The sequence below is a fragment of the Schistocerca americana genome, chromosome 5 (assembly GCF_021461395.2).
Source record: "Schistocerca americana isolate TAMUIC-IGC-003095 chromosome 5, iqSchAmer2.1, whole genome shotgun sequence".
NCBI lineage: Eukaryota > Metazoa > Arthropoda > Insecta > Orthoptera > Acrididae > Schistocerca > Schistocerca americana.
In genome coordinates this window covers 52,213,573-52,234,780 of record NC_060123.1, presented here as the reverse complement: position 1 = coordinate 52,234,780, position 21,208 = coordinate 52,213,573, and the positions used below count along the sequence as shown (strand labels likewise).

Sequence of the window (21,208 nt, the reverse complement as noted above, 5' to 3'; positions counted from 1 at the left end):
TCCATGTCCCACGAGTCATGACCAGCTGCAGTCCTGAGGTGCAGATCAATGATGGGAGCTTTGCATCCAAGGAAACAAAGCTTTCTCACTGATCATGAAGCTTTGGCAGGAGGAGCTACCTTCAGAGTTCATCATAATGAGGAGGATGTGACAATGTGACCCAAATGTGAAGAACCTCCAGTGCTGCTTTACAGAGGGCGATTGACAAGATCTGGATCTGGGATGCTGTAATTGGCTTCTGAAACTGCAGGTCACTATTCGTCCAGGAGAGGGAGCAATGATGTGTGGTGTGCTGCATGCAATGTGGAGATGTGGCTGTGCTGGTGACTAGTGTGCTGTGAACTGTCAGCTCAAATTTGATCACCAACACGTTACTTAGTATTTAGCATTTGTGGAAGGTTCTCGATATTTCTTATGTTTGTACTGTTTGCATATTCACAAGCATCAATGCTTGTATAAACAATAATACTTTTCTTTGAGGAGGCAGTTACATTGTGTTCATATGTTCGAGTCAGAACAAAGATGCTTTCAGTGTTCATTGTTTTACTTTGTTGATAAACCTCATTTGAAATTCGGGCTTGATTGTTGTTACAGTGGGACAATGTTAACAGAATACCAACAATGAATTTACAAGAAGTCACTCACTTCAAACAGCTATATTTTCTTGCTTCTACATCTGCAAGTGACAGATAGGCAACATCATGTTTTGAGTGTATTTCTAAACTTTGATATCTTCAGCTATGATAAGGTATGTAGGTAGATAGAGAATGTAGGTATTACAGAATCAGCACTTGACTAGATTAAGTCCTACCTTAATCAGAGAAAACAGTTCATAGTGATAACACATGAAGAAAATTCATAGCAATAACACACGAAGAAAATGAAACAGCTAATGTACAAAAATCTGATATATTAGTAATGAAATGCTGTGTGCCTCAAAGGTAAATCCTGTATTCACTTGATGCAAACAACTTAAGCAACAGTAATGGTAAAATACACCAATTTGCAGATAACACTAAAATCCTGATAACTGGAAATAAGAAAATATTGAAAGAAAACGTTAAAGGCAGTTATGGGGAATGTAGTAGACTCATTTGTGGTGAATAACTTATTTATAAAACTGGAAAAAAATATTGCAATGGACATATTTACCAAACAAAACAGAACACCAGTTAATCGCCATACTGAACTAAATGGACAATCAATGACCAAAACTAAGAATACAAAATTTCTTGGCGTATGAATACAGCATAACACAAAATGGAATACAAATACAGATTATATAAAAAGAAAATTGAGCAGGACATGTTTTATTATAAGAACACTAATGTCCAGGATGAACTACAATAATCTCGAGGCTATGTGCTTGTCTATGTCCACTCAACATAAAAGTATGGAGTAGTATTTTTGAGAGACAGAGTAACAAGCCAGATATCTTTCAGACTGCAGAAAAAGATAATCAGACTTATGTTGTAAGTACATAGAAGACCATCATGCACTCAACTATTTACAGGAAATAAAATTCTACCACTTCCATGAACGAATGTATAAGAAAATATAATTATTATAAAATAAAAACTGAACAGTAGCCATTCTTGTATCTCCAATAATGAATCTGTGCATAGATACTTTGTATTATACCAGAAATACAAATTAAGCACATGTTCATGTTCAGTAGACAAATACAGGACTATTCCAAAAAGGCATACTTCATCCTAGCATCAGACTGTGTAACACATGACTGACATGCACAAAATTACGGATAAATTCAAATCATAAAAGATTACTACGTTGAGTGCTACTTTTGTTCTGCAAGGGAATATCTGGAAAAACAAAACTGAACCAGCCTTTGTTCTACATTTGAAAAATGTCCTCAATAATACAATATTATTTATTTTTATTTCTGGTAGTAAATAATAGTGTTCAGTGCATAAAATATTTGTAGCACTTAAATACTAGTCCACTGTCTACTGTACACATTACAATACTATATTTACAAAATCATTATTCATCATACTGCTTCATGCAGCATGAAAGACAGTGTTAAGTTTTACAGTTCCAATAATATAAACATATGTTATGTACTCGAATTAAGATTATGAATTAAAGTTCAAATATACTCACCATGTCATCATAATGGTACTTCACACTAAGCACCTCACTTCCTTTCTTTCGATTTATAATGTTCTCACGGAGCTGGAAAGAAGGGAATTATCATCTCACTCAATTTCCACACACACACAGCTCTACATAGAACAAAATAAATAACAGCTGTTTTACAGGTTTCTTTGTCACAGCTTATTCAGTTACTGAGGTGGGTGACTGGAATTCGAGTGTAGGAAAAGGGAGAGAAGGAAACATAGTAGGTGAATATGGATTGGGGCTAAGAAATGAAAGAGGAAGCCACCTGGTAGAATTTTGCACAGAGCAAAACATAATCATAGCTAACACTTGGTTTAAGAACCATGAAAGAAGGTTGTATACATGGAAGAACCATGGAGATACTAAAAGGTATCAGATAGATTATATAATGGTAAGACAGAGATTTAGGAACCAGGTTTTAAATTGTAAGACATTTCCACGGGCAGATGTGGACTCTAACCACAACCTATTGGTTATGACCTGTAGACTAAAACTGAAGAAACTGCAAAAAGGTGGGAATTTAAGGAGATGGGACCTGGATAAACTGAAAGAACCAGAGGTTGTACAGAGTTTCAGGGAGAGCATAAGGGAACAATTGACAGGAATGGGGGAAAGAAATACAGTAGAAGAAGAATGGGTAGCTTTGAGGGATGAAGTAGTGAAGACAGCAGAGGATCAAGTAGATAAAAAGACGAGGACTAGTAGAAATCCTTGGGTAACAGAAGAAATGATGAAAAAAGAAAATATAAAAATGCAGTAAATGAAGCAGGCAAAAAGGAATACAAACATCTCAAAAATGAGATCGACAGGAAGTGCAAAATGGCTAAGCAGGGATGGCTAGAGGACAAATGTAAGGATGTAGAGGCTTATCTCACTAGGGGTAACATAGATACTGCGTACAGGAAAATTAAAGAGACCTTTGGAGATAAGAGAACGACTTGTATGAATATCAAGAGCTCAGATGGAAACCTAGTTCTAAGCAAAGAAGGGAAAGCAGAAAGCTGGAAGGAGTATATAGAGGGTCTATACAAGGGCGATGTACTTCAGGACAATATTATGGAAATGGAAGAGGATGTAGATAAAGATGAAATGGGAGATACGATACTGCGTGAAGAGTTTGACAGAGCTCTGAAAGACACGAGTCAAAACAAGGCCCCGGGAGTAGACAACATTCCATTGGAACTACTGATGGCCTTGGGAGAACCAGTCCTGACAAAACTCTACCATCTGGTGAGCAAGATGTATGAGACAGGCGAAATACACTCAGACTTCAAGAAGAATATAATAATTCCAATCCCAAAGAAAGCAGGTGTTGACAGACGTGAAAATTACCGAACAATTAGTGTAATAAGCCACAGCTGCAAAATACTAACACGAATTCGTTACAGACGAATGGAAAAACTAGTAGAAGCCGACCTCGGGGAAGATCAGTTTGGATTCCATAGAAACACTGGAATACGTGAGGCAATACTGACCTTATGACTTATCTTAGAAGAAAGATTAAGGAAAGGCAAACCTACATTTCTAGCATTTGTAGACTTAGAGAAAGCTTTTGACAAAGTTGATTAGAAAACTCTCTTTCAAACTCTAAAGGTGGCAGGGATAAAATACAGGGAGCGAAAGGCTATTTACAATTTGTACAGAAACCAGATGGCAGTTATAAGAGTCAAGGAACATGAAAGGGAAGCAGTGGTCGGGAAGGGAGTAAGACAGGGTTGTAGCCTCTCCCCGATGTTATTCAATCTGTATATTGAGCAAGCAGTAAAGGAAACAAAAGAAAAATTTGGAGTAGGTATTAAAATCCATGGAGAAGAAATAAAAACTTTGAGGTTCGCCGATGACATTGTACTTCTGTCAGAGACAGCAAAGGACTTGGAACAGCAGTTGAATGGAATGGACAGTGTCTTAAAAGGAGGATATAAGATGAACATCAACAAAAGCAAAATGAGGATAATGGAATGTAGTCAAATGAAGTCGAGTGATGCTGAGGGAATTAGATTAGGAAATGAGACACTTAAAGCAGTAAAGGAGTTTTGCTATTTGGGGAGCAAATAAACTGATGATGGTCGAAGTAGAGAGGATATAAAATGTATACTGGCAATGGCAAGGAAAGCGTTTCTGAAGAAGAGAAATTTGTTAAAATCGAGTATTGATTTAAGTTTCAGGAAGTCATTTCTGAAAGTATTTGTATGGAGTGTAGCCATGTATGGAAGTGAAACATGGACGATAAATAGTTTGGACAAAAAGAGAATAGAAGCTTTCGAAATGTGGTGCTACAGAAGTATGCTGAAGATTAGATGGGTAGATCACATAACTAATGAGGAAGTATTGAATAGGATTGGGGAGAAGAGAAGTTTGTGGCACAACTTGACCAGAAGAAGGGATCGGTTGGTAGGACATGTTCTGAGGCATCAAGGGATCACCAATTTAGTATTGGAGGGCAGCGTGGAGGGTAAAAATCGTAGAGGGAGACCAAGAGATGAATACACTAAGCAGATTCAGAAGGATGTAGGTTGCTGTAGGTACTGAGAGATGGAGAGGCTTGCACAGGATAGAGTAGCATGGAGAGCTGTATCAAACCAGTCTCAGGACTGAAGACCACAACAACAACAACAACAACAACAACAACAACAACAGGTAGGTGTATGAACTGTTTTTAGGCAACAGTAGCTGCTAATTGAGGAAAATATTTTATTTATTGATTTATTTACTGCTGTATTTGCTAAACACATTGAATTGTCATCTAAAACAGGTAGCATTTTACATAGTATATCTGAACAGTTTCCATCACATTCATTACGTCAATAAATTTACAGCTGATAGTACTTTAAAAACATAAAACACTACATAATGATGAAACAATCGGCAACCGAGGATCAAAAAATGGTCATGGAAACACAAATGGCCTTACTCTGTGTAAAGGCAGCAGGATGGTTTGCAGAGAGTCCTGAAAAAGACTTCATGTCTGTCATCTGCCAGCAGAGGCTATTATCTCAATGGGACAGAAACTGATACATGTGATGTAACTGCGCAGGCATATGACTGATCATGAGTTCAGAAAAATTGGATGGTTTATTCAAGAGAAAGAGCTTCACAAATTGAGCAAGTTAATAATGTGTTGGATCACCTCTGGCCCTTACGCAAGCAGATATTCCATTCGGCACTGATTGCTAAAGTTGTTGGATAACCTCCTGAGGGATATCAGGTGAAATTATATCCAAGTGGTTCTCTACATCATCCAAGTTCTGAGCTGGATGGAGGACCCTACCCATAATGCTCCAAATGTTCTCAATTGGATATAGATTTGGTGACACTGCTGGCGACGGTAGAGTTTAGCATGCATGAAGACAAGCAGTTGAAACTCTCACTGTGTGCAGGCAGGCATTATCTTGCAGAAATGGAAGCCCAGGATGGCTTGCCATGAATGGCAACAATATGGGCTTAGTATGTCATCAATGTTCTTCTGAACTATGAGAGTGTCACAGATGACAACTCAGACCATCACTCCTGGCTGTCGGGCCATATGGTGGGCGACAGTCAGGTTGGGATCCCACTGCTGTCCGGTGTGCCTCCAGACACGCCTTTGCTGGTCACTGGGGCTCGGTTCAAAGCATGACTCATCACTGAAGACAATTCTACTCAATTCAATGATATTCCAGGCCAAATGTGCCCAACACAACTGCAAATTGACTTGCTGGTGCGCAGTGGTCAGTGGTAATCTGCAAAAGGGGTGCCGTGAGCTCAGCCTCCTTTTTGTGAGCTGCCTATTAATGGCCCTTGTGGTCACTGAAGCATCCACTGCATGTCAAAATTGATGATAATCAGGTGTCCTGAGCTCAAAGTGCATCTCTGACACTCAGTCCTCACCTTCTGTCACATCTCTAGATCGACTGCTTCCTTCTTGATGCTGTGTTCAGCTTGATTCACCCTTTCCTGCCAATATCACCGAATAGTGGCATCACTCCTATTTACATGTCAAGTGATTCAACAGTTATTCCGACTAGCTTCATTGAGACAACTACACATCCCCTCTCAAATGCGGACATCTGTGCATATTGTTCACACACCTGTTTGCAAAGCACAGTTACCATCTGAGTACATGGATTGGAATTTGCAAAGACTTTATACCCTGGTATCAGGATGTCCCCTGTTTACTATCTTTGCTAGCTGCATGGTGAAACTGCACTGCAATGTGACACATTCAAACAGTGGTTGTCAAAGTTTACAGTTTTGCATTATCTTTAGATACCTGTATGAATATCAATTTGTGACCAATCTGCGTAACTCCTCTGTGGTGTATCATACTCTACATAACTTGTGTGTTTTAAGTAATGAAACACCTATAACATGTACGTATTACTTCTTAACCACTGCATAGTGGTTATGTAAACTGTAACACCTGTGACACAAACAAGTAAAATTGTCTCTCTGATTCAATATCAGGTTTCGTGCACAGAGTTATAGTAAATCCGTAGCTGAACATCAAATGCATCTACCTAGAATGGTAGATGCATACGTGGTCCTAAGGAGTGGTTTGGGGTGTTATAAATGGAGTGTAAGAGTTGAAGCAAGAACGAGTTTGTTTCTAGTAGCAGGCGTTACAATGTGTACTCATACTGAATTATTCTTGCAGCTACAAAAATTAAGATTAATATTGTGATTGAAGGGAGAAGTATCTGGAAGTTTATTTGAATGTTATTGTATAAGAAAATATGTAGGTTTTTTCATTTATGGAGTAGGAATCTGTTAATTGACTTAGTTTTAAATACCACACGTCAGGAGATTTTCTTCACCTACGAACTGAGAGTTCATGTTGTCTTCTCATCTTCATTGACACACAAGTCATACAAAGTGAATAATGCCATACAATCATTTTTTTTACTACTCTACTAAGGGAACCACAGAAAGTGGAGAGAGAGAGAGAGAGAGAGAGAGAGAGAGAGAGAGAGAGAGAGAGAGAGATTGGGAGGGGGGCAGGGGGGATGGAAAATGGGCCCTGTGTGTGTGTGTGTGTGTGTGTGTGTGTGTGTGTGTGTGTGTGTGTGTGTGTGTGTAAGGGGGGGGGGGGTGATGGCAAATGGACCTGGTTGTGCACTCAGTTTCTTTTCATTTCTAAGTGTGTACTTGCACATCTTCATTTTTGCAGGATAAGTGACACATTAATTGTAAATACATTGTCCAAAAAGGACTACCTCCAAAAAAGCTGTGAGTAAAGTTATGCAGACGTGTCAGCAGTTTTAAGAGAAAAGAACATATAAGAACAAAGCAGGCTAACTGAGTTTGTAATGTCCCAGCCTATAATTATCTTAAAACTTTATTGCTCATGTAAAGATTTTTAGAAGTAATTAAAACACTCATGATAAGCACACTGGTGGATGACTGTCAGTAGATGAAAACACCGAAGAACGCACTTCAATGAATCACAAACACAGTTCCCAATACAAAATGCCAAACAAAAATTACATACTGAACAATACTGTACAGAGTTATCTTTAATTCTTTCTAAAAGAACTCTCCACAATAAATAATACCAACAAATCAACTTTCACCTTCTTTCATGGTACTATAAACAAACAGGTGACTTAAGTCATGGGATACTTCCAAATATCATGTGGGACCTCCTTTTGCCTGGTGTAACATAGCAAGTCATTGACTCAACAAGTCACTGGAAGCCCCTGCAGAAATACGAGTACTGAGCCACGCTGCCTCTATAGCCATTCACAATTGCGAAAGTGTTGCCGGTGTAGGATCTTGTGTGCAAAAAGACCTCTCAATGATGTCCTATAAATGTTCGATGGGATTCATTCCGGCCAATGTGGGTAGCAATCATTCGCTCGAATTGTCCAGCATATTCTTCAAACCAATTGCGAACAACTGTTACCCGGTGGTACGTTTGGGAAAATGAAGTCCTTGAATGGTTGTGAACGGTATCCAAGGAGCTGAACATAACCATTTCCAGTCGATGATCGGTTCAGATGGACTAGAGGGCCCAGTACATTCCACGTAAACACAGCTCAGAGCATTATGGAAGCACCACAGTGCTCTGTTGAGAACTTGGGTCCACAGCTTCTTGGTATCTGTGCCACACTCAAATCCCATCATCGGTTCTCACCGACTGAAATTGAAACGCATTTGACCAGGTCACAATTTTCCAGTTATTTAAGATCCAACCAATGTGACCACAAGCCTAGGAGAGACATTGCTGGTGATGGCATGCTTGTCGTCTGCTGCCATAGTCCATTAACAACAAATTTTGCTGCACTGTGCCACTGGATACGTTTTTCATACATCCCACATTTATTTCTGTGTTTATTTTACCCAGTGTTGCTTATCTGTTAGTACTGACAACTCTGTGCAAACACTGCTGCTCTCTTTCATTGAGTGAAGGCCCTCAGCCACTGCATTGTCCTCAATAAGAGGTAATGCCTGAAATTTGGCATTCTCGGCACTCTGAATATGGAATTTCCTAACAATTTTCGAAATGGAATGTCCCATGCATCTAGCTCCAACTACTATGCCACGTTCAAATTCTGCAAATTCCTGCTGTGCAGCTGTAATCGTGAGAGAAACCTTTTCACATGAATCACCTGAGTAAAAATTACAGCTCCATCAATATGCTGCCCTTTTATATCTTGTGTATGTGATACTACTGCCATCTATATATGTGTATATTGCTGTCACATGTCTTTCATCACCTCAGTAAATAGTTTATGATGGAATGTATTTATAGCAATACTTCAAAAGCTAGTCTTAGTTCATAGAATTTATGCCAATACAATTTTTGTTAATAACACAATATTATCAACCCACACAGCCTTATAACTCCCACTAATTCATGTGCTTTTAAAATAATAATTAACCAGGGCCTCTTTTGTAGAGTGATGTTTTAGCAGTTTTCATTATCACATTTTTGTATAATTAATGACATTTTTCTGTTGGAAAGCTTCCAAATTACTGTGTATTAGTTAATAATGAAGAGATTTCTGTATTCTAGAAATTATGTACTTTACATCAGAATAGATCACTGTACTAACAAACGATTATAAGTGGGGTCATAATTCTTAAAACACATGATATTGTGAAATTTTATATAACACACAGATTTCTCAGCAAGACTAGCCACACCACAAGAATCAGAGAAACAAATGTTACTGTCTGAATAATGAGAATATGGAAAACATCATTTCTGCAGTAATTTTCATATTTACTAGGGAACTGTTAATTAAAAATAAAACTAAAAATGGCAAGAACTTTATTTATTCTAGGAGTGATATCAGAGCAAATTGAGGTGCTCTGCTTTGCTTTGTTTCAATTTCCTTTATCAATGTTTCAACATCTTGATTGCTTTGTAATTTTTTTCTTCCTGAGCATCACATGTAGCATTATATAATAATTAACTAAAATATTATTATATTGTCATTATTTCATCCTGGATTTTCCATTGTTTAAAATATTATTTGTGACCTCTCAGGTTCACTCAGAGAGATTGGTTTACAGTGTGCTTCTGGGTGTTCCAATGAGTTATTGTTTCCATTTTATGCGGAATATTTCGACGCGACTGACACAGAAGTTGTGTGTTATGTATACTCACTGCCTGTACTCCAACACATTATGATTGGAACAGCTGCCAGCCTGCACTAGTTAACTGTTAACTGGAGAGGATCAGCACACCAACAAAATCCTTATCTGCCCCACTTTCCATAAGCAGTTTGAGGCCTGCTTTTGAGATGCTTCCTGTTATGTACCACAACCACAACTTTTGATGCCTGCCAACTACATGAATTTCTCTTCTGGATGGCCCACTGTACTATCTTACTCCCTGCTGTTGACAATCTCAGTTCAGACTTTGAGTTAGTCACAGGATAGGGCAGTCATGCTAGAATATTTTTCCTTTTACATTATATGTGAATTTTACTTGTGCAACACCAATTAAGTGCAGTTTTTTTCCATCTACAACAGTATGCTTATCTTCAGGGTTCTCATAAGGTTCTCCTATGATAAAACAAGGATGCATTCCTTACTTTCTTGCAACTGATAAAATGTGTTATACTTCATGAATACTAAGACTACTTCGATACAGAGCATCATGCTAGTCTATACTACTAAAGTCTCTTCATTAATGCGTAAGTGTTGTAACCTACATTCACTTGAACCTGCTTAGGGTAGTCGAATTTTGTTTTCCATTTAGAATTTTTATTTCCTCACACTTCTTTTCAACACCAAAATAACCATGTCTTGATGACCCAGAACATATCCAGCAACCATGCCTCATTTCCACCAAGTCGCGTCATTAGCTCTTTTCTCTCCAATTCTATTCAGTACTCTTCATTAGTTATCAGTCAGGTGCACTTCCAGACATCACTGGTCATCAGGCCTCATTTAGAAACAGGACTCATCACTGAAGACAGTTCTGTCCCAGTCAATGAGATTCCAGGCCAAAAATATGCATAGAGATCCCCCGGAAAGCAGTGGGATACCAACCTGACTATCGCCCACTGCATGGTCTGCCAATCAGGAGTAACTGTTTGGGGTGCCATTTCTCATCATAGCATGACCCTTTTGGTTGTCATCCATGGGACCCTTATAGGACAATGGTATGTCAATGATATTTCACAGCTCATTTTGTTGCCCTTCATGGCAAGCCATCATGGGCTTACATTTCAGCAAGATAATGCCCGTCCACACATGATGAGAGTTTCTAATGCATGTCTTCATGCTGGCCAAATTCTGCCTTGGCTATCAAGGTCCCTGAATACATCCCCAATCGACAATTATACTCTATATAGATGAGGCTGTTTAGCAGTCAGTGGGCACATAAACATGGCTCTCTCTCTCTCTCTCTCTCTCTCTCTCTCCCCATCTATCTCTGCCCCCCCCCTCCATGTGTGTGTGTGTGTGTGTGTGTGTGTGTGTGTGTGTGTGTGTGTGTGTGTGGTATTAGTTCAAAAGAAAGGGACTGTAAGGAAACTCAGCAAAGTTTATTTATCCTGCTTATGTGCCTGTCAACCCTTCAACATTTCAATCATATGTTCTGCTCCTGCACAATAAGCATGATTAAGAATACTTATACCAATCTACAAGCACTATAATTTAGTTCATCTGTATCACCTTCATCCTTATTTAATCAGTATGCAATATTGCTTTAATTCATTTTCCATATAAAATTGTATATCTATTTGAAAAAAATACTGACTGACACATTTTCAGTCATTTACAAAATTCTTGACACTTTCACAGAAATTCTTAATAAATAGTTGAAGAAGTGATCAGCATCACATCATCATTTGTCCATACTATAGCAAATGACATGAGATATACTATTTGACTTCATACCTGCTTCTTGTCTCCCTCTTTCTTTAGCCAGATTTCTTAGCAGATTTTTACCCCACTCTTTTCTTAGATTTATCTCATTTCCCAAAAGCTTTATTCTCCTTTTAAAAACTCATGATTCACCGTGTATAATTCTGCTAATTATGTGAGGCTATTCCTGGATTGGTAATTGGAAATACAAAAACTATAACGGAGTTCCCGAAGTGGCTACTTCCCCTATTTAAACTGTAAGATCACTATCTCATTTTACAATAACAGCATAGCAATAATGGAAATTCCTGGGTGGAACAAAATGTAAAATAAGGGAAAGGCAACCACTCATCTCTAGCAGACTGATGTGTGGCACATAGATATATATGACAGAACAGTCTGCATTAGCTTTCCAGCTCTGGATCTTTTCACGTAGAAAGCACAAAATTTCACACGCATAACTACACAGACACACAAATGCACACTGTGGCGACACTGATTATTGATTATCAATTATTGACAGCAATAACCTGGGCTGATGGATGTGGAGAGGCGAAAGGGAAGGATTCAGACTGCAAGGAGGGGGTAGTGCAAGGCAGAAGCAAGAAAGAGAGAGGACCCAGCGGCTGCAAAACAAAACAAAAGGAATGCTGAGAGGATACAGCATTTAACAGATATATGAAGTACAGGACAGGGAGAAGGAGGGGGGAGGAAATTGAACATGGAGAGGAAGACAGGGAGGGGGACAGAAGGGTTCAAGGCGAGAGGGTTGGAGGGAGGGAGGGGATAAGAGAGAGAGAGAGAGAGAGAGAGAGAGAGAGAGAGAGAGAGAGAGAGAGAGAGAGAGAGAGAGAGAATGCCTGCTATGTTAGGTGGAAGAAGAAAGTGAAAAGGTAACGTCTGGAAGTGGGAGATAGGTTAGCGGAGGTTTATGCCTGGGGCTGTGACGACACAGGATATGCTGGAAAGAAAATTCCCACCTGCGTAGTTCAGAGAAACTCATGTTGTGCTGGAAGGGAGTATCTAAATGGCACACACAGTGAAGCAGCTGTTAAAGTCATTTGAGTTGTGGTGCGCGGCATATATTCAGCAACTGGATGATCACATCTGCAGTTGGCCACAGTTCGGCAGTGGCCATTCAAATGAGTAGACTGTTGCTTACCTGTTGTGCCCACATAGAATTCTGTACAGTACCTGCATAATAGCTGATACATAACATCGCCACTTCCACACATGGCCCTGCCTTCTATAGGGTAGGAAATGGCTTTGACTGGACTGTGGTAGTGGTTGTGGTTGGGTGTATCAGAAAGTCTTGCACCTTGATTCTCCACAAGGGAATGACCCACAGGGTCCAGGATGGGGAGTAGGACTCTAATAGGGATGGACAAAGATATTCTATATGTTGGGTGGGCATCACAACACTACTAAGATTATGTAAGCAGTATTTTGGATAGGATACCCCTCATCTCAGGGCAAGAGGAGAGGTAGGTGAAGCCCTGATGAAGGATGTGATTGAGCTTCTCAAGGCCAGGGTGATTGTGGGTGATCAGAGGAGTGTTGGTCAGTGGCTCATTAATAGATTTACTGGTGTTAAGGAGCAGATGGCATGTGAGATCTGTTTATGGAGGACGAGGATAGGATATTATCTGTCAATAAAGGCTCTGGTACGGGTATCATGGATGACACTGGGAAAGGTAGTGGGGATGGGAGGATGTTGATGTATGAAAATGTCACACAACAGTGACCAACAAGGAGTCTGATGGCAATGAAAGGGGAAATGTGGAAAGGCAATGAAGGAAGTGAGCAGAGTTTTGAATGTTGACAGGGAGGTTACAAACAGTAGCATGAAGGTGTTGGCAACAAGGTAGAGGATTTGTTCTGGGAGCACTGTAATCAGTCAAATGTTGTGAACACTCTTCTCTGCTACATGTATCTATGCACCACAAATCAGTCTGCTATAGGTGAGTGGTTGCCTTTCCCTTATTATATGTACCGTATTGTAGAAATGATGAATGATTGAGGAAATGGAGTATCTTATCCATTATTACTAACCTTCAGCATTTTTGGACTGAAATCACGTGCCTCTCGGTCAGTATTCTCAAGTTCAACTTCTGTCATGTCAACACTATTGTAGTTTGGTTTCAGGATGCCCTGGAACTGATTACAAGATAACACTGCTTATTATTGTACTGTGAGAGTTTACACTTAAACATAAGACAAAGATGACTGCACTGAAATACCTTTAATTCATATTTCTGTGTTTTGTTATACTTATTATATGCTGGTTAGTGAATTGTGAACACTTTAATACACACACATAATTGTTAATCAATCTCCTCCCCCCCCCCCCCTCTCTCTCTCTCTCTCTCACCACACACACACCCACACACACACACACACACACACACACACACACACACACACACACACACAGGTGGGGAGAGGGGGAGGGAGAAAGAAAGAGAATAGAATAAAAGTTTATTGTCTTGTAACATACAATTACAAGACACCAACTTAATGTACACAGACCTGTCAAAACACAAAAACTGGTTTACAATGATCCTTATAATATCAGTAATATAATATACAGAACTGAATAATTAACTAAGCAATGAATAATTTTTCATCAAAAGTAACAAACTTTTAAAAATTAACAGTTCTAAGTACTTGCTCTCTCTTGCTCAAATTTTCAGGTTGTTATTTAGGAATTCTTCTGCTGAATAGAAACAATTCTGCACTAGTTTCTCATATAAGGTTTTTTTTCAGTGTTTCTAAATTTATGCTGAGCAATTCTCTTCCTTTCATTTTGTAATAAATTTTCATACCCCTGTAATGTGGAGTTCGAGCATAAAGTTTTAAACAATGGGTGGGCAGCATATAATTATTTTGATTTCTGGTAATGTAACCATATTGAAAAATGATTTGCGATTAATAAATCAGGGTTACAGTGCAAAAAGATAATCAGCTCGTATATGTATAGTAAGGGAACACTTAATATACTTAGATTTTTTAGGAGTGGGTAACATGATTTTCTTTGCCCTTCATTGTGGATATTTCTAATGATGATTTTCTGAAGTTTCAATATTCGACACACACGGTTTGAGTTTCCCAGAATACAATTCCATAACTTATTACTGGTCAAAGTAGCTGTGATATACTATTTATCCACATACTGGTAGCACTGTACAATATCCTCATTGCAAATGCTAAGCTATTTAATTTATTTGCGTATGTGATCACCATGATAGATTTTTATCCAGTTGCATTCCTAGGAATTTATCACAGTTAGCTTCCTCCAAATCCTGGTTTCTGTGACTGGCCAGAACGTCACTTAATTTTGCTTATTTTGTTTTAAACGGCGTTAACTGAGTATTTTTCCAAGTTTAATTTTTACCCGTTTAAATCAAACCAGGTATCTAATTTTTCTAATGTATTTAATACAGTTTGTGGAATTTGGTCAGTACTGTTACTTTCAATGCTTACAGATGTGTCATCTGCAAATAAAACTGAGTGACACTCAATATTAAGTGGCAGAATCATTTATGTAAAACAGAAACAGAACAGGACCTAAAACAGAACCTTTGCAATACTCCATGTGAAATGGTTTTCCATTTTGAAGTATAAGTTCCTCTCTCTGATGATAGAACCACACTCTGTCTTTGGTTGGTTAGATAGGACTTAAACCATTCTAATACCATAATTTTCCAGTTTACACAGTAGCAAAAAGTGATTCACACTATCAAAGGCCTTTGATAAATCATACAAAAATTCCTGTGGCAAGCAGTTAGTTGTCTAGAGACAAGCTAATTTTATCAACAAAATATTAATAGCAGATACTGTGGTTTTGCCTTTTCGAAATCCATACTGATTTTTTGAGATTATTTTATGTTTTCCTACAAAATCTTGAATTTGTATGATGACTATCTTTTCAAATATTTTTGATAGCAATGGGAGAAGAGAGACTGCGTGATAGTTTCCCATATGTTCTTTTCTGCCTTTTTTTAATATTGGCTTGACTACTGCATATTTCAGTGTGTGTGGAAAGTAATCTTCTTGAAGGGACTGGTTAACTATTGTAGTTAGTGGCTGTGCAATTATTTTAAAGACTTTTTTAACACTTTTGTTGGTATCCCATCCCATCCTGCTGATGTTTTACATTTCTGCAATAGTATCACATTTTCTATATCTTTTACAGTAGTTTTTGTAAATGTACTGAAAAGTTCACCTTCAAATTGCTCACTGTTGAAGAAATTTACCTTGTTTGGGTAATCTTCTACATTGATGTTTGATTTGTTTACATTTATAACAAATTCATTCAATAATTCAGAAATTTGAGCACGATTTACAATAGTTACATCCTTTATCTACCCGTGGCACCTGTTTCAGCTTTGATCACTGACCATAATGCTTTTGATTTGTTTTCTCTATCCAAAATAAATCTATTTTTCCCAGTTCTTTGGCTGCCTTTACAACTTTTTTAAAAATGTTTTTGTAATTTTGTACATAGGTAACAAAATCAGGACTTCTGTTATGCTTTAGTTCCCTGCATAGCTATCTTTTTCTTTCACTAGAGATATTTATTCTTTCAGTAATCCACTTTACTATATTTCCCTCTTTTTCGTGGTGTACAACATGGGGGAAAGTTTCATTAAAAACGTGTAGGAAGTTTTCCAAGAAAATAGCAAAATTTTCAGAGCATGAAATACTATGATCTATAGTCTACTCCACATTATTTAATCTACAATGGAATAAGTTCATATTTTCTTTGCTGAACTGGAGTTTGGAATAGGTTTTCTTCAAGCAAGCTTCTATTGTTTTTGGTAACTCCATAAACAGAGGACAATGATCAGAAAGTCGTAAATCTAAACAATGCTTATTTGCCTCATAATAAGTATAATTGGTTAAAATATTATCTACACATGTTGCAGACATTTCATTTACTTGAGTAAAATCAGCAAAATTTGCACTGAAATCTGATATTTGAATCATATCAATGAGTTTTTTTGAGTTGTTGGCTTCACTGGTGAGATCTATGTTGAAATCAGCAGTTATTATGACTCTTTCTTGGTTTCGTTTTGAAGTTTTTTCAACAGACACTGGAATTACTACAAAAATGTTTCGTCATTTCTGCACCTGGAATTCTATACACAGTTACAATTACAATATTTTACCCTAACTCTACACAGCAGCTTTCAAATATACTTTCTTCATTCAAGGAATCGAAATTGAATCTTGCTCTATATTCCATTGATCTCTCCATAAGTATGCACGATCTTCCTCGTGTTAAATTACTCATACAAAAGCTGCTGGAAACATAAAAATTATCAACGTTATTTAAGATTTTGATACTATCCTTTGTAAGTCAGTGTTCACTCAAGCATACAACCCTGATATTTGGTATTTCTGGCAAAATGATTTGCAAGTCGTTAAGTTTTCTTTCTCTGCCATTTGTATAGTTTGAACTCAAGCCACTTATGTTCAAGTTCATTATTAACATATTGTTATTTTTTTTAATATTCCTAATGGCATCTGTTTTGAAACGCTATTTGTGTAATTTTGTTTCACCATTGTTACCAATTTTTACACCGCCATTTGTGGATACTAGTTTCGCTTACTAAGTATGATCTTACAAATATCACAATACATATTGCTGAATGTTGCCGATCCTAGCCTGTTTAGATGCAGCATGTCTTGTCCTGTATGCTTATCACTGATAAATTTATTTGAATCCATGAAAACTGCACCAAGGCCGTTGCATTGCTCTCTGATATGATTGTTTATGTATTTATTTATTTATGTATGTATTTATAACTTACTGATCTACTGTGCAGGACACTACTAATAATTAACTTTGATGGTGGGTACGGGTTTTCACCATAGATAGAGAGAGACAGAGCTTATAACAAGTTTTATTCCAGAAAGACAAGTGCTTTAACTTTTGGAACAGTTCCTACTGGATACAAAATATTAATTTTAAATGTACTGTGTGGCCAGTTTCCCACTCTGCAACAAATGGTACTTGTTGACAAGTTTAATATACCACAAAAGCCTCCTTACAAGCTTTGAGAACTTGAACTTTTGTAAAATATCTAGAATACACAACCTGTATATATGTAGGGAGCATCCGGGCAAGATTAGACTAATTACAGTATGCACAGCTGCATTTAGGAAGCCTTTTGGTCTGCGAGTAAAGCCTAAAATGTAGCACATGGGACATATCCTATGCCATGCGCTTCACAGTAGTTGCCCGGTTGCAGAGTACAGATTTAGATGTAAAATTTTGCTGGTTACAGAGAAATATGAAGTCTCTGTGAAGAGTATTGTATGTATTCCATAAAGTAATATTGCATAGTGGCCATTCAACCTTTAAATTTTGTTTTGCACTGTAAAGCCACTTATTATTGTCATTCACTGAATGGAAATATTGCACCATACACGAAAGATCAAGTTTTTACATACAATTTCTTGGTTCATCAATTATCTTGTCATAGATGCTAATAGTAGGGTAGGTTCAATTTAAAGGATCTGTTAGTGATGGACAAGACGTTTAAAATTAACATATGCTGTTGTAGATACTGGTTGATCCATGCCACACACAAGTCTTAAACTACACTGATGTGAGAGATGTTTTATTACATGAAGTTTAAATATCATTCTTGTAGCAGCTTTGAGAATTACACAACAAAGATGGTAGTAATATAGCATGTGTAAGGTATATATGCTATATGAGAATAAAACTATCGAATAATTTCCCAAATGATATAAAATATATATTAAATATTAATCCTACTGAAATATCTATTAGAGAATATCAACAGTGCCACTGTTTCTATTCAATAAGTGAATACACAAACTTTAATACACACATTTTGTAACTTTTGCATTTTATAACATGTAGCCCTACTACAATCTTGATCACTGGTCTTTGTAAAAGAGTATAGAGTTAAATCCAGTGTCATCTTATGTATTCTACTACATATGATGAAAGGGCTAAGTAAATAAATGTCATTGTGTGTGAAGAGACTGTGTAAAGAAAAAGAGCTGTTCCTAATAATCTCTATTTAGTCCAGTGCAGTAATTCATCAGCTCTTGCAGACTTCTTAATTCGCTTTTTCAATGTTTCAGTGCCATCTACATGCAAGGTGTCACTAAAGTGGAATTATATGACAGAAAAGCCCTCCAGTAAGATGATTGCAACCTATGAGCAAAACTAAAATAAATTTGCATTTTGGCCAAGATGTCACACATTCAATATTTTCCATATCCTCTTTTCCAAGAAACAAATGCTGTACTTACAGCTGAGTGAAGATATTAAGTATCTTCTATTTAGACTGAGGGGGAGAAGAATAGGAGAGTTATCTCTCACGTGCACTCAGGACTTTGGTTTCAATGACCATTAAATTGGAAATAACGAATGCTAATTCCAAGTATAGCCAATAGCATCAGATTAAAAAACACTGTCCATAAGCCAATAACAGTGAGAGATTACTGGGCGAGGAATAGAATTAGTTATTGTACCTTGCCAGTAAAAACACAGTACTCAAGAGTCTGATTCAGAGTTTATTTCTTTATTTATTCATCCACAAAAATGAATTTGTAACATAAGTTATAGCAGTCATTGAAGGAGCATAAACCTCTGATACATTGGTTTTTAAATAGTCCTGTAAAGGACAGAATACACATACATTTTTGTTTCTCTCTCTCTCTCTCTCTCTCTCTCTCTCTCTCTCTCTGTGTGTGTGTGTGTGTGTGTGTGTGTGTGTGTGTGTGTGTGTGTGTGTGTGGCCACAAGAAGTGTTATTTACCTACCATCATGTTTGAGATTGATGCATCTTGTACAAAATTAAAGTTACATGAGCCACAAATGTGTCTCCATAAGTTCCACAAGAGAATGAAAACAATGCTGAAGCATTATACTGGTGGCATTCTTAGAGAAGGAGTTGTTATTATTTTTGACTGAGCAAGCAATTTATTACAGAGTAGGCAGCCTATGTGCCTTACACTGTTGTAGCATTTAGTCAGCCTCTGGTCTATCACATGTATGTTACCATCACCATGGATGTGATGGTCATGCACATTATTATTTACTGAAGATTTTTATTTACAAATAAAATAGTCCCTATGTTGTATATGCATGGGACAGGTAATATTCCCAATTCTTTGAAGACTGGCTTGTAGGTGTATGGGGTGGCGATCATATCATAATGATAATATGTTTTTGCACAAATAATATTTTCCTTTGTTTTGACCTCCAGAAAGGAATTCCACATGTGATGACTGAGTTAACTAGAGCAACATATACAGTTTTAATGGTAGTCATACATTTGACTGAAAACTCGAAAGGCATAGCACAGGCTACACATTTTGCACAATACTTTATCTCTATGTATATACCATTGTAGACTCTTGTTTATTCAGAGCCTCAGGAATTTAGTCTCACCAGTTCAGTAACTTTCCCATCTATCAATTATGGTTCTATATGTGTTGTATGATTCTTTGACAGGAAGATCATATGGGTTTTTTCCATATTAAGTAAGAGGCTACACTGTTACCACTGAGCCAGTACAGCAGCCTTTCACTGCTGTCAACTGAGTCAGTTCTCATCTACTGTGAAGTAATGTTTCAAGAGAAGGAAGTTTGTATCATCAGCAAATAACATAGGTACTGCTGATGGAAGATATTCTGGGAGGTCATTAGTAAAGAGAAAGAAGAGGACCTAAGATTGAGAACGGTGGGACTCCTGATGAGACTGACATCATGTGTTGTTATTTCTACCAGCTCTTCTCGTTTGATAGGTAAGACTGAAACCATTCATTACAGAATCCTCCTATACTACAAGCATTCATTGTGCGTAGGAGCAAGTGTGATTGACACAGATCAAATGCTTTTGTAAGATCAACAAACAGGGCAGAAGCACAGTGTTTTCATTAAATGCATGTAGTATCTGGTCAGTAAACGAATAGAGACCCACTGAAGTACACTAAAACCTTGCTAATCTGGTCCCATCTGCAATAATGTCGATTACAATGTTAAACAATGCGACACACATTTGAAATTATGGTTTTCTTTACAGTTCAGTATCATGGCTTATAAAAGGAAACAAACTGTGCTACACCTCAAGCAGAAACTTGAAATTTGACATAAGCAGAACCAATGTTGTTCACAAACAGCCATAGCTGCTGAGTACATGTTGGATGAGCAACTATTTATGACACCAAAAAGTGAGGTGATGTTTTTCGACAGTACACAATCGAAATGGAGAGCAACATGGGAAAATGGAAGGTTATGTGAAAGATTGAGAATGAAGAACTGAACCTAGCTCTTTATAGATGGTTCGTACAACAATAAAGTAACGGAATTCCTGTCAGTGGCCCAATAATAAAGGAAAAAGCAATTGTATCTAACAACTTGGCAGCAGTAACTTATTTACAGAAAGCAAAGGTTGCCTATCAAACTGGAAAAAACAAAATGTCAAGCTGACAGTCACCGAGAAAAGTCGCTCAGCTAACAAAAAAGATGCAAAAGAGTTTTATAAAAGAGATATAGAATATGAGAGAGGAAGATCATTTAACTGATGGTACCTTGCACAACACTGATGGAATCAATCTCTTTCACAACATGTTCTTCCAGATAGATTAGCTGCTAAGAACGAGAAGAAAGCCTATGGGTATGCACGACAGAAATAGTTTCATTAATGGTGTGTTTTAATGCAAATGGGAATCATTACCTATCACTCATAATGATTGGGAAATCACAATATCCACTT

At 37.5% G+C, this 21,208-nt stretch overlaps 1 protein-coding gene across 2 annotated transcripts in view; it reads right to left on the bottom strand.

Moving 5' to 3' along the window:
- LOC124615885 (voltage-dependent calcium channel subunit alpha-2/delta-3) overlaps window positions 1-21,208 on the bottom strand; it is an 824,663-nt gene that overhangs the window by 314,249 nt on the left and 489,206 nt on the right. For both annotated transcript variants that reach the window (XM_047144053.1, XM_047144054.1), the window contains 2 exons: window positions 13,495-13,599; window positions 2,125-2,196 (listed from right to left, as the gene is read on the bottom strand). In XM_047144053.1, coding sequence (XP_047000009.1) covers window positions 2,125-2,196; window positions 13,495-13,599 — 177 coding nt within the window. The remainder of the gene's footprint in view (window positions 1-2,124; window positions 2,197-13,494; window positions 13,600-21,208) is intronic.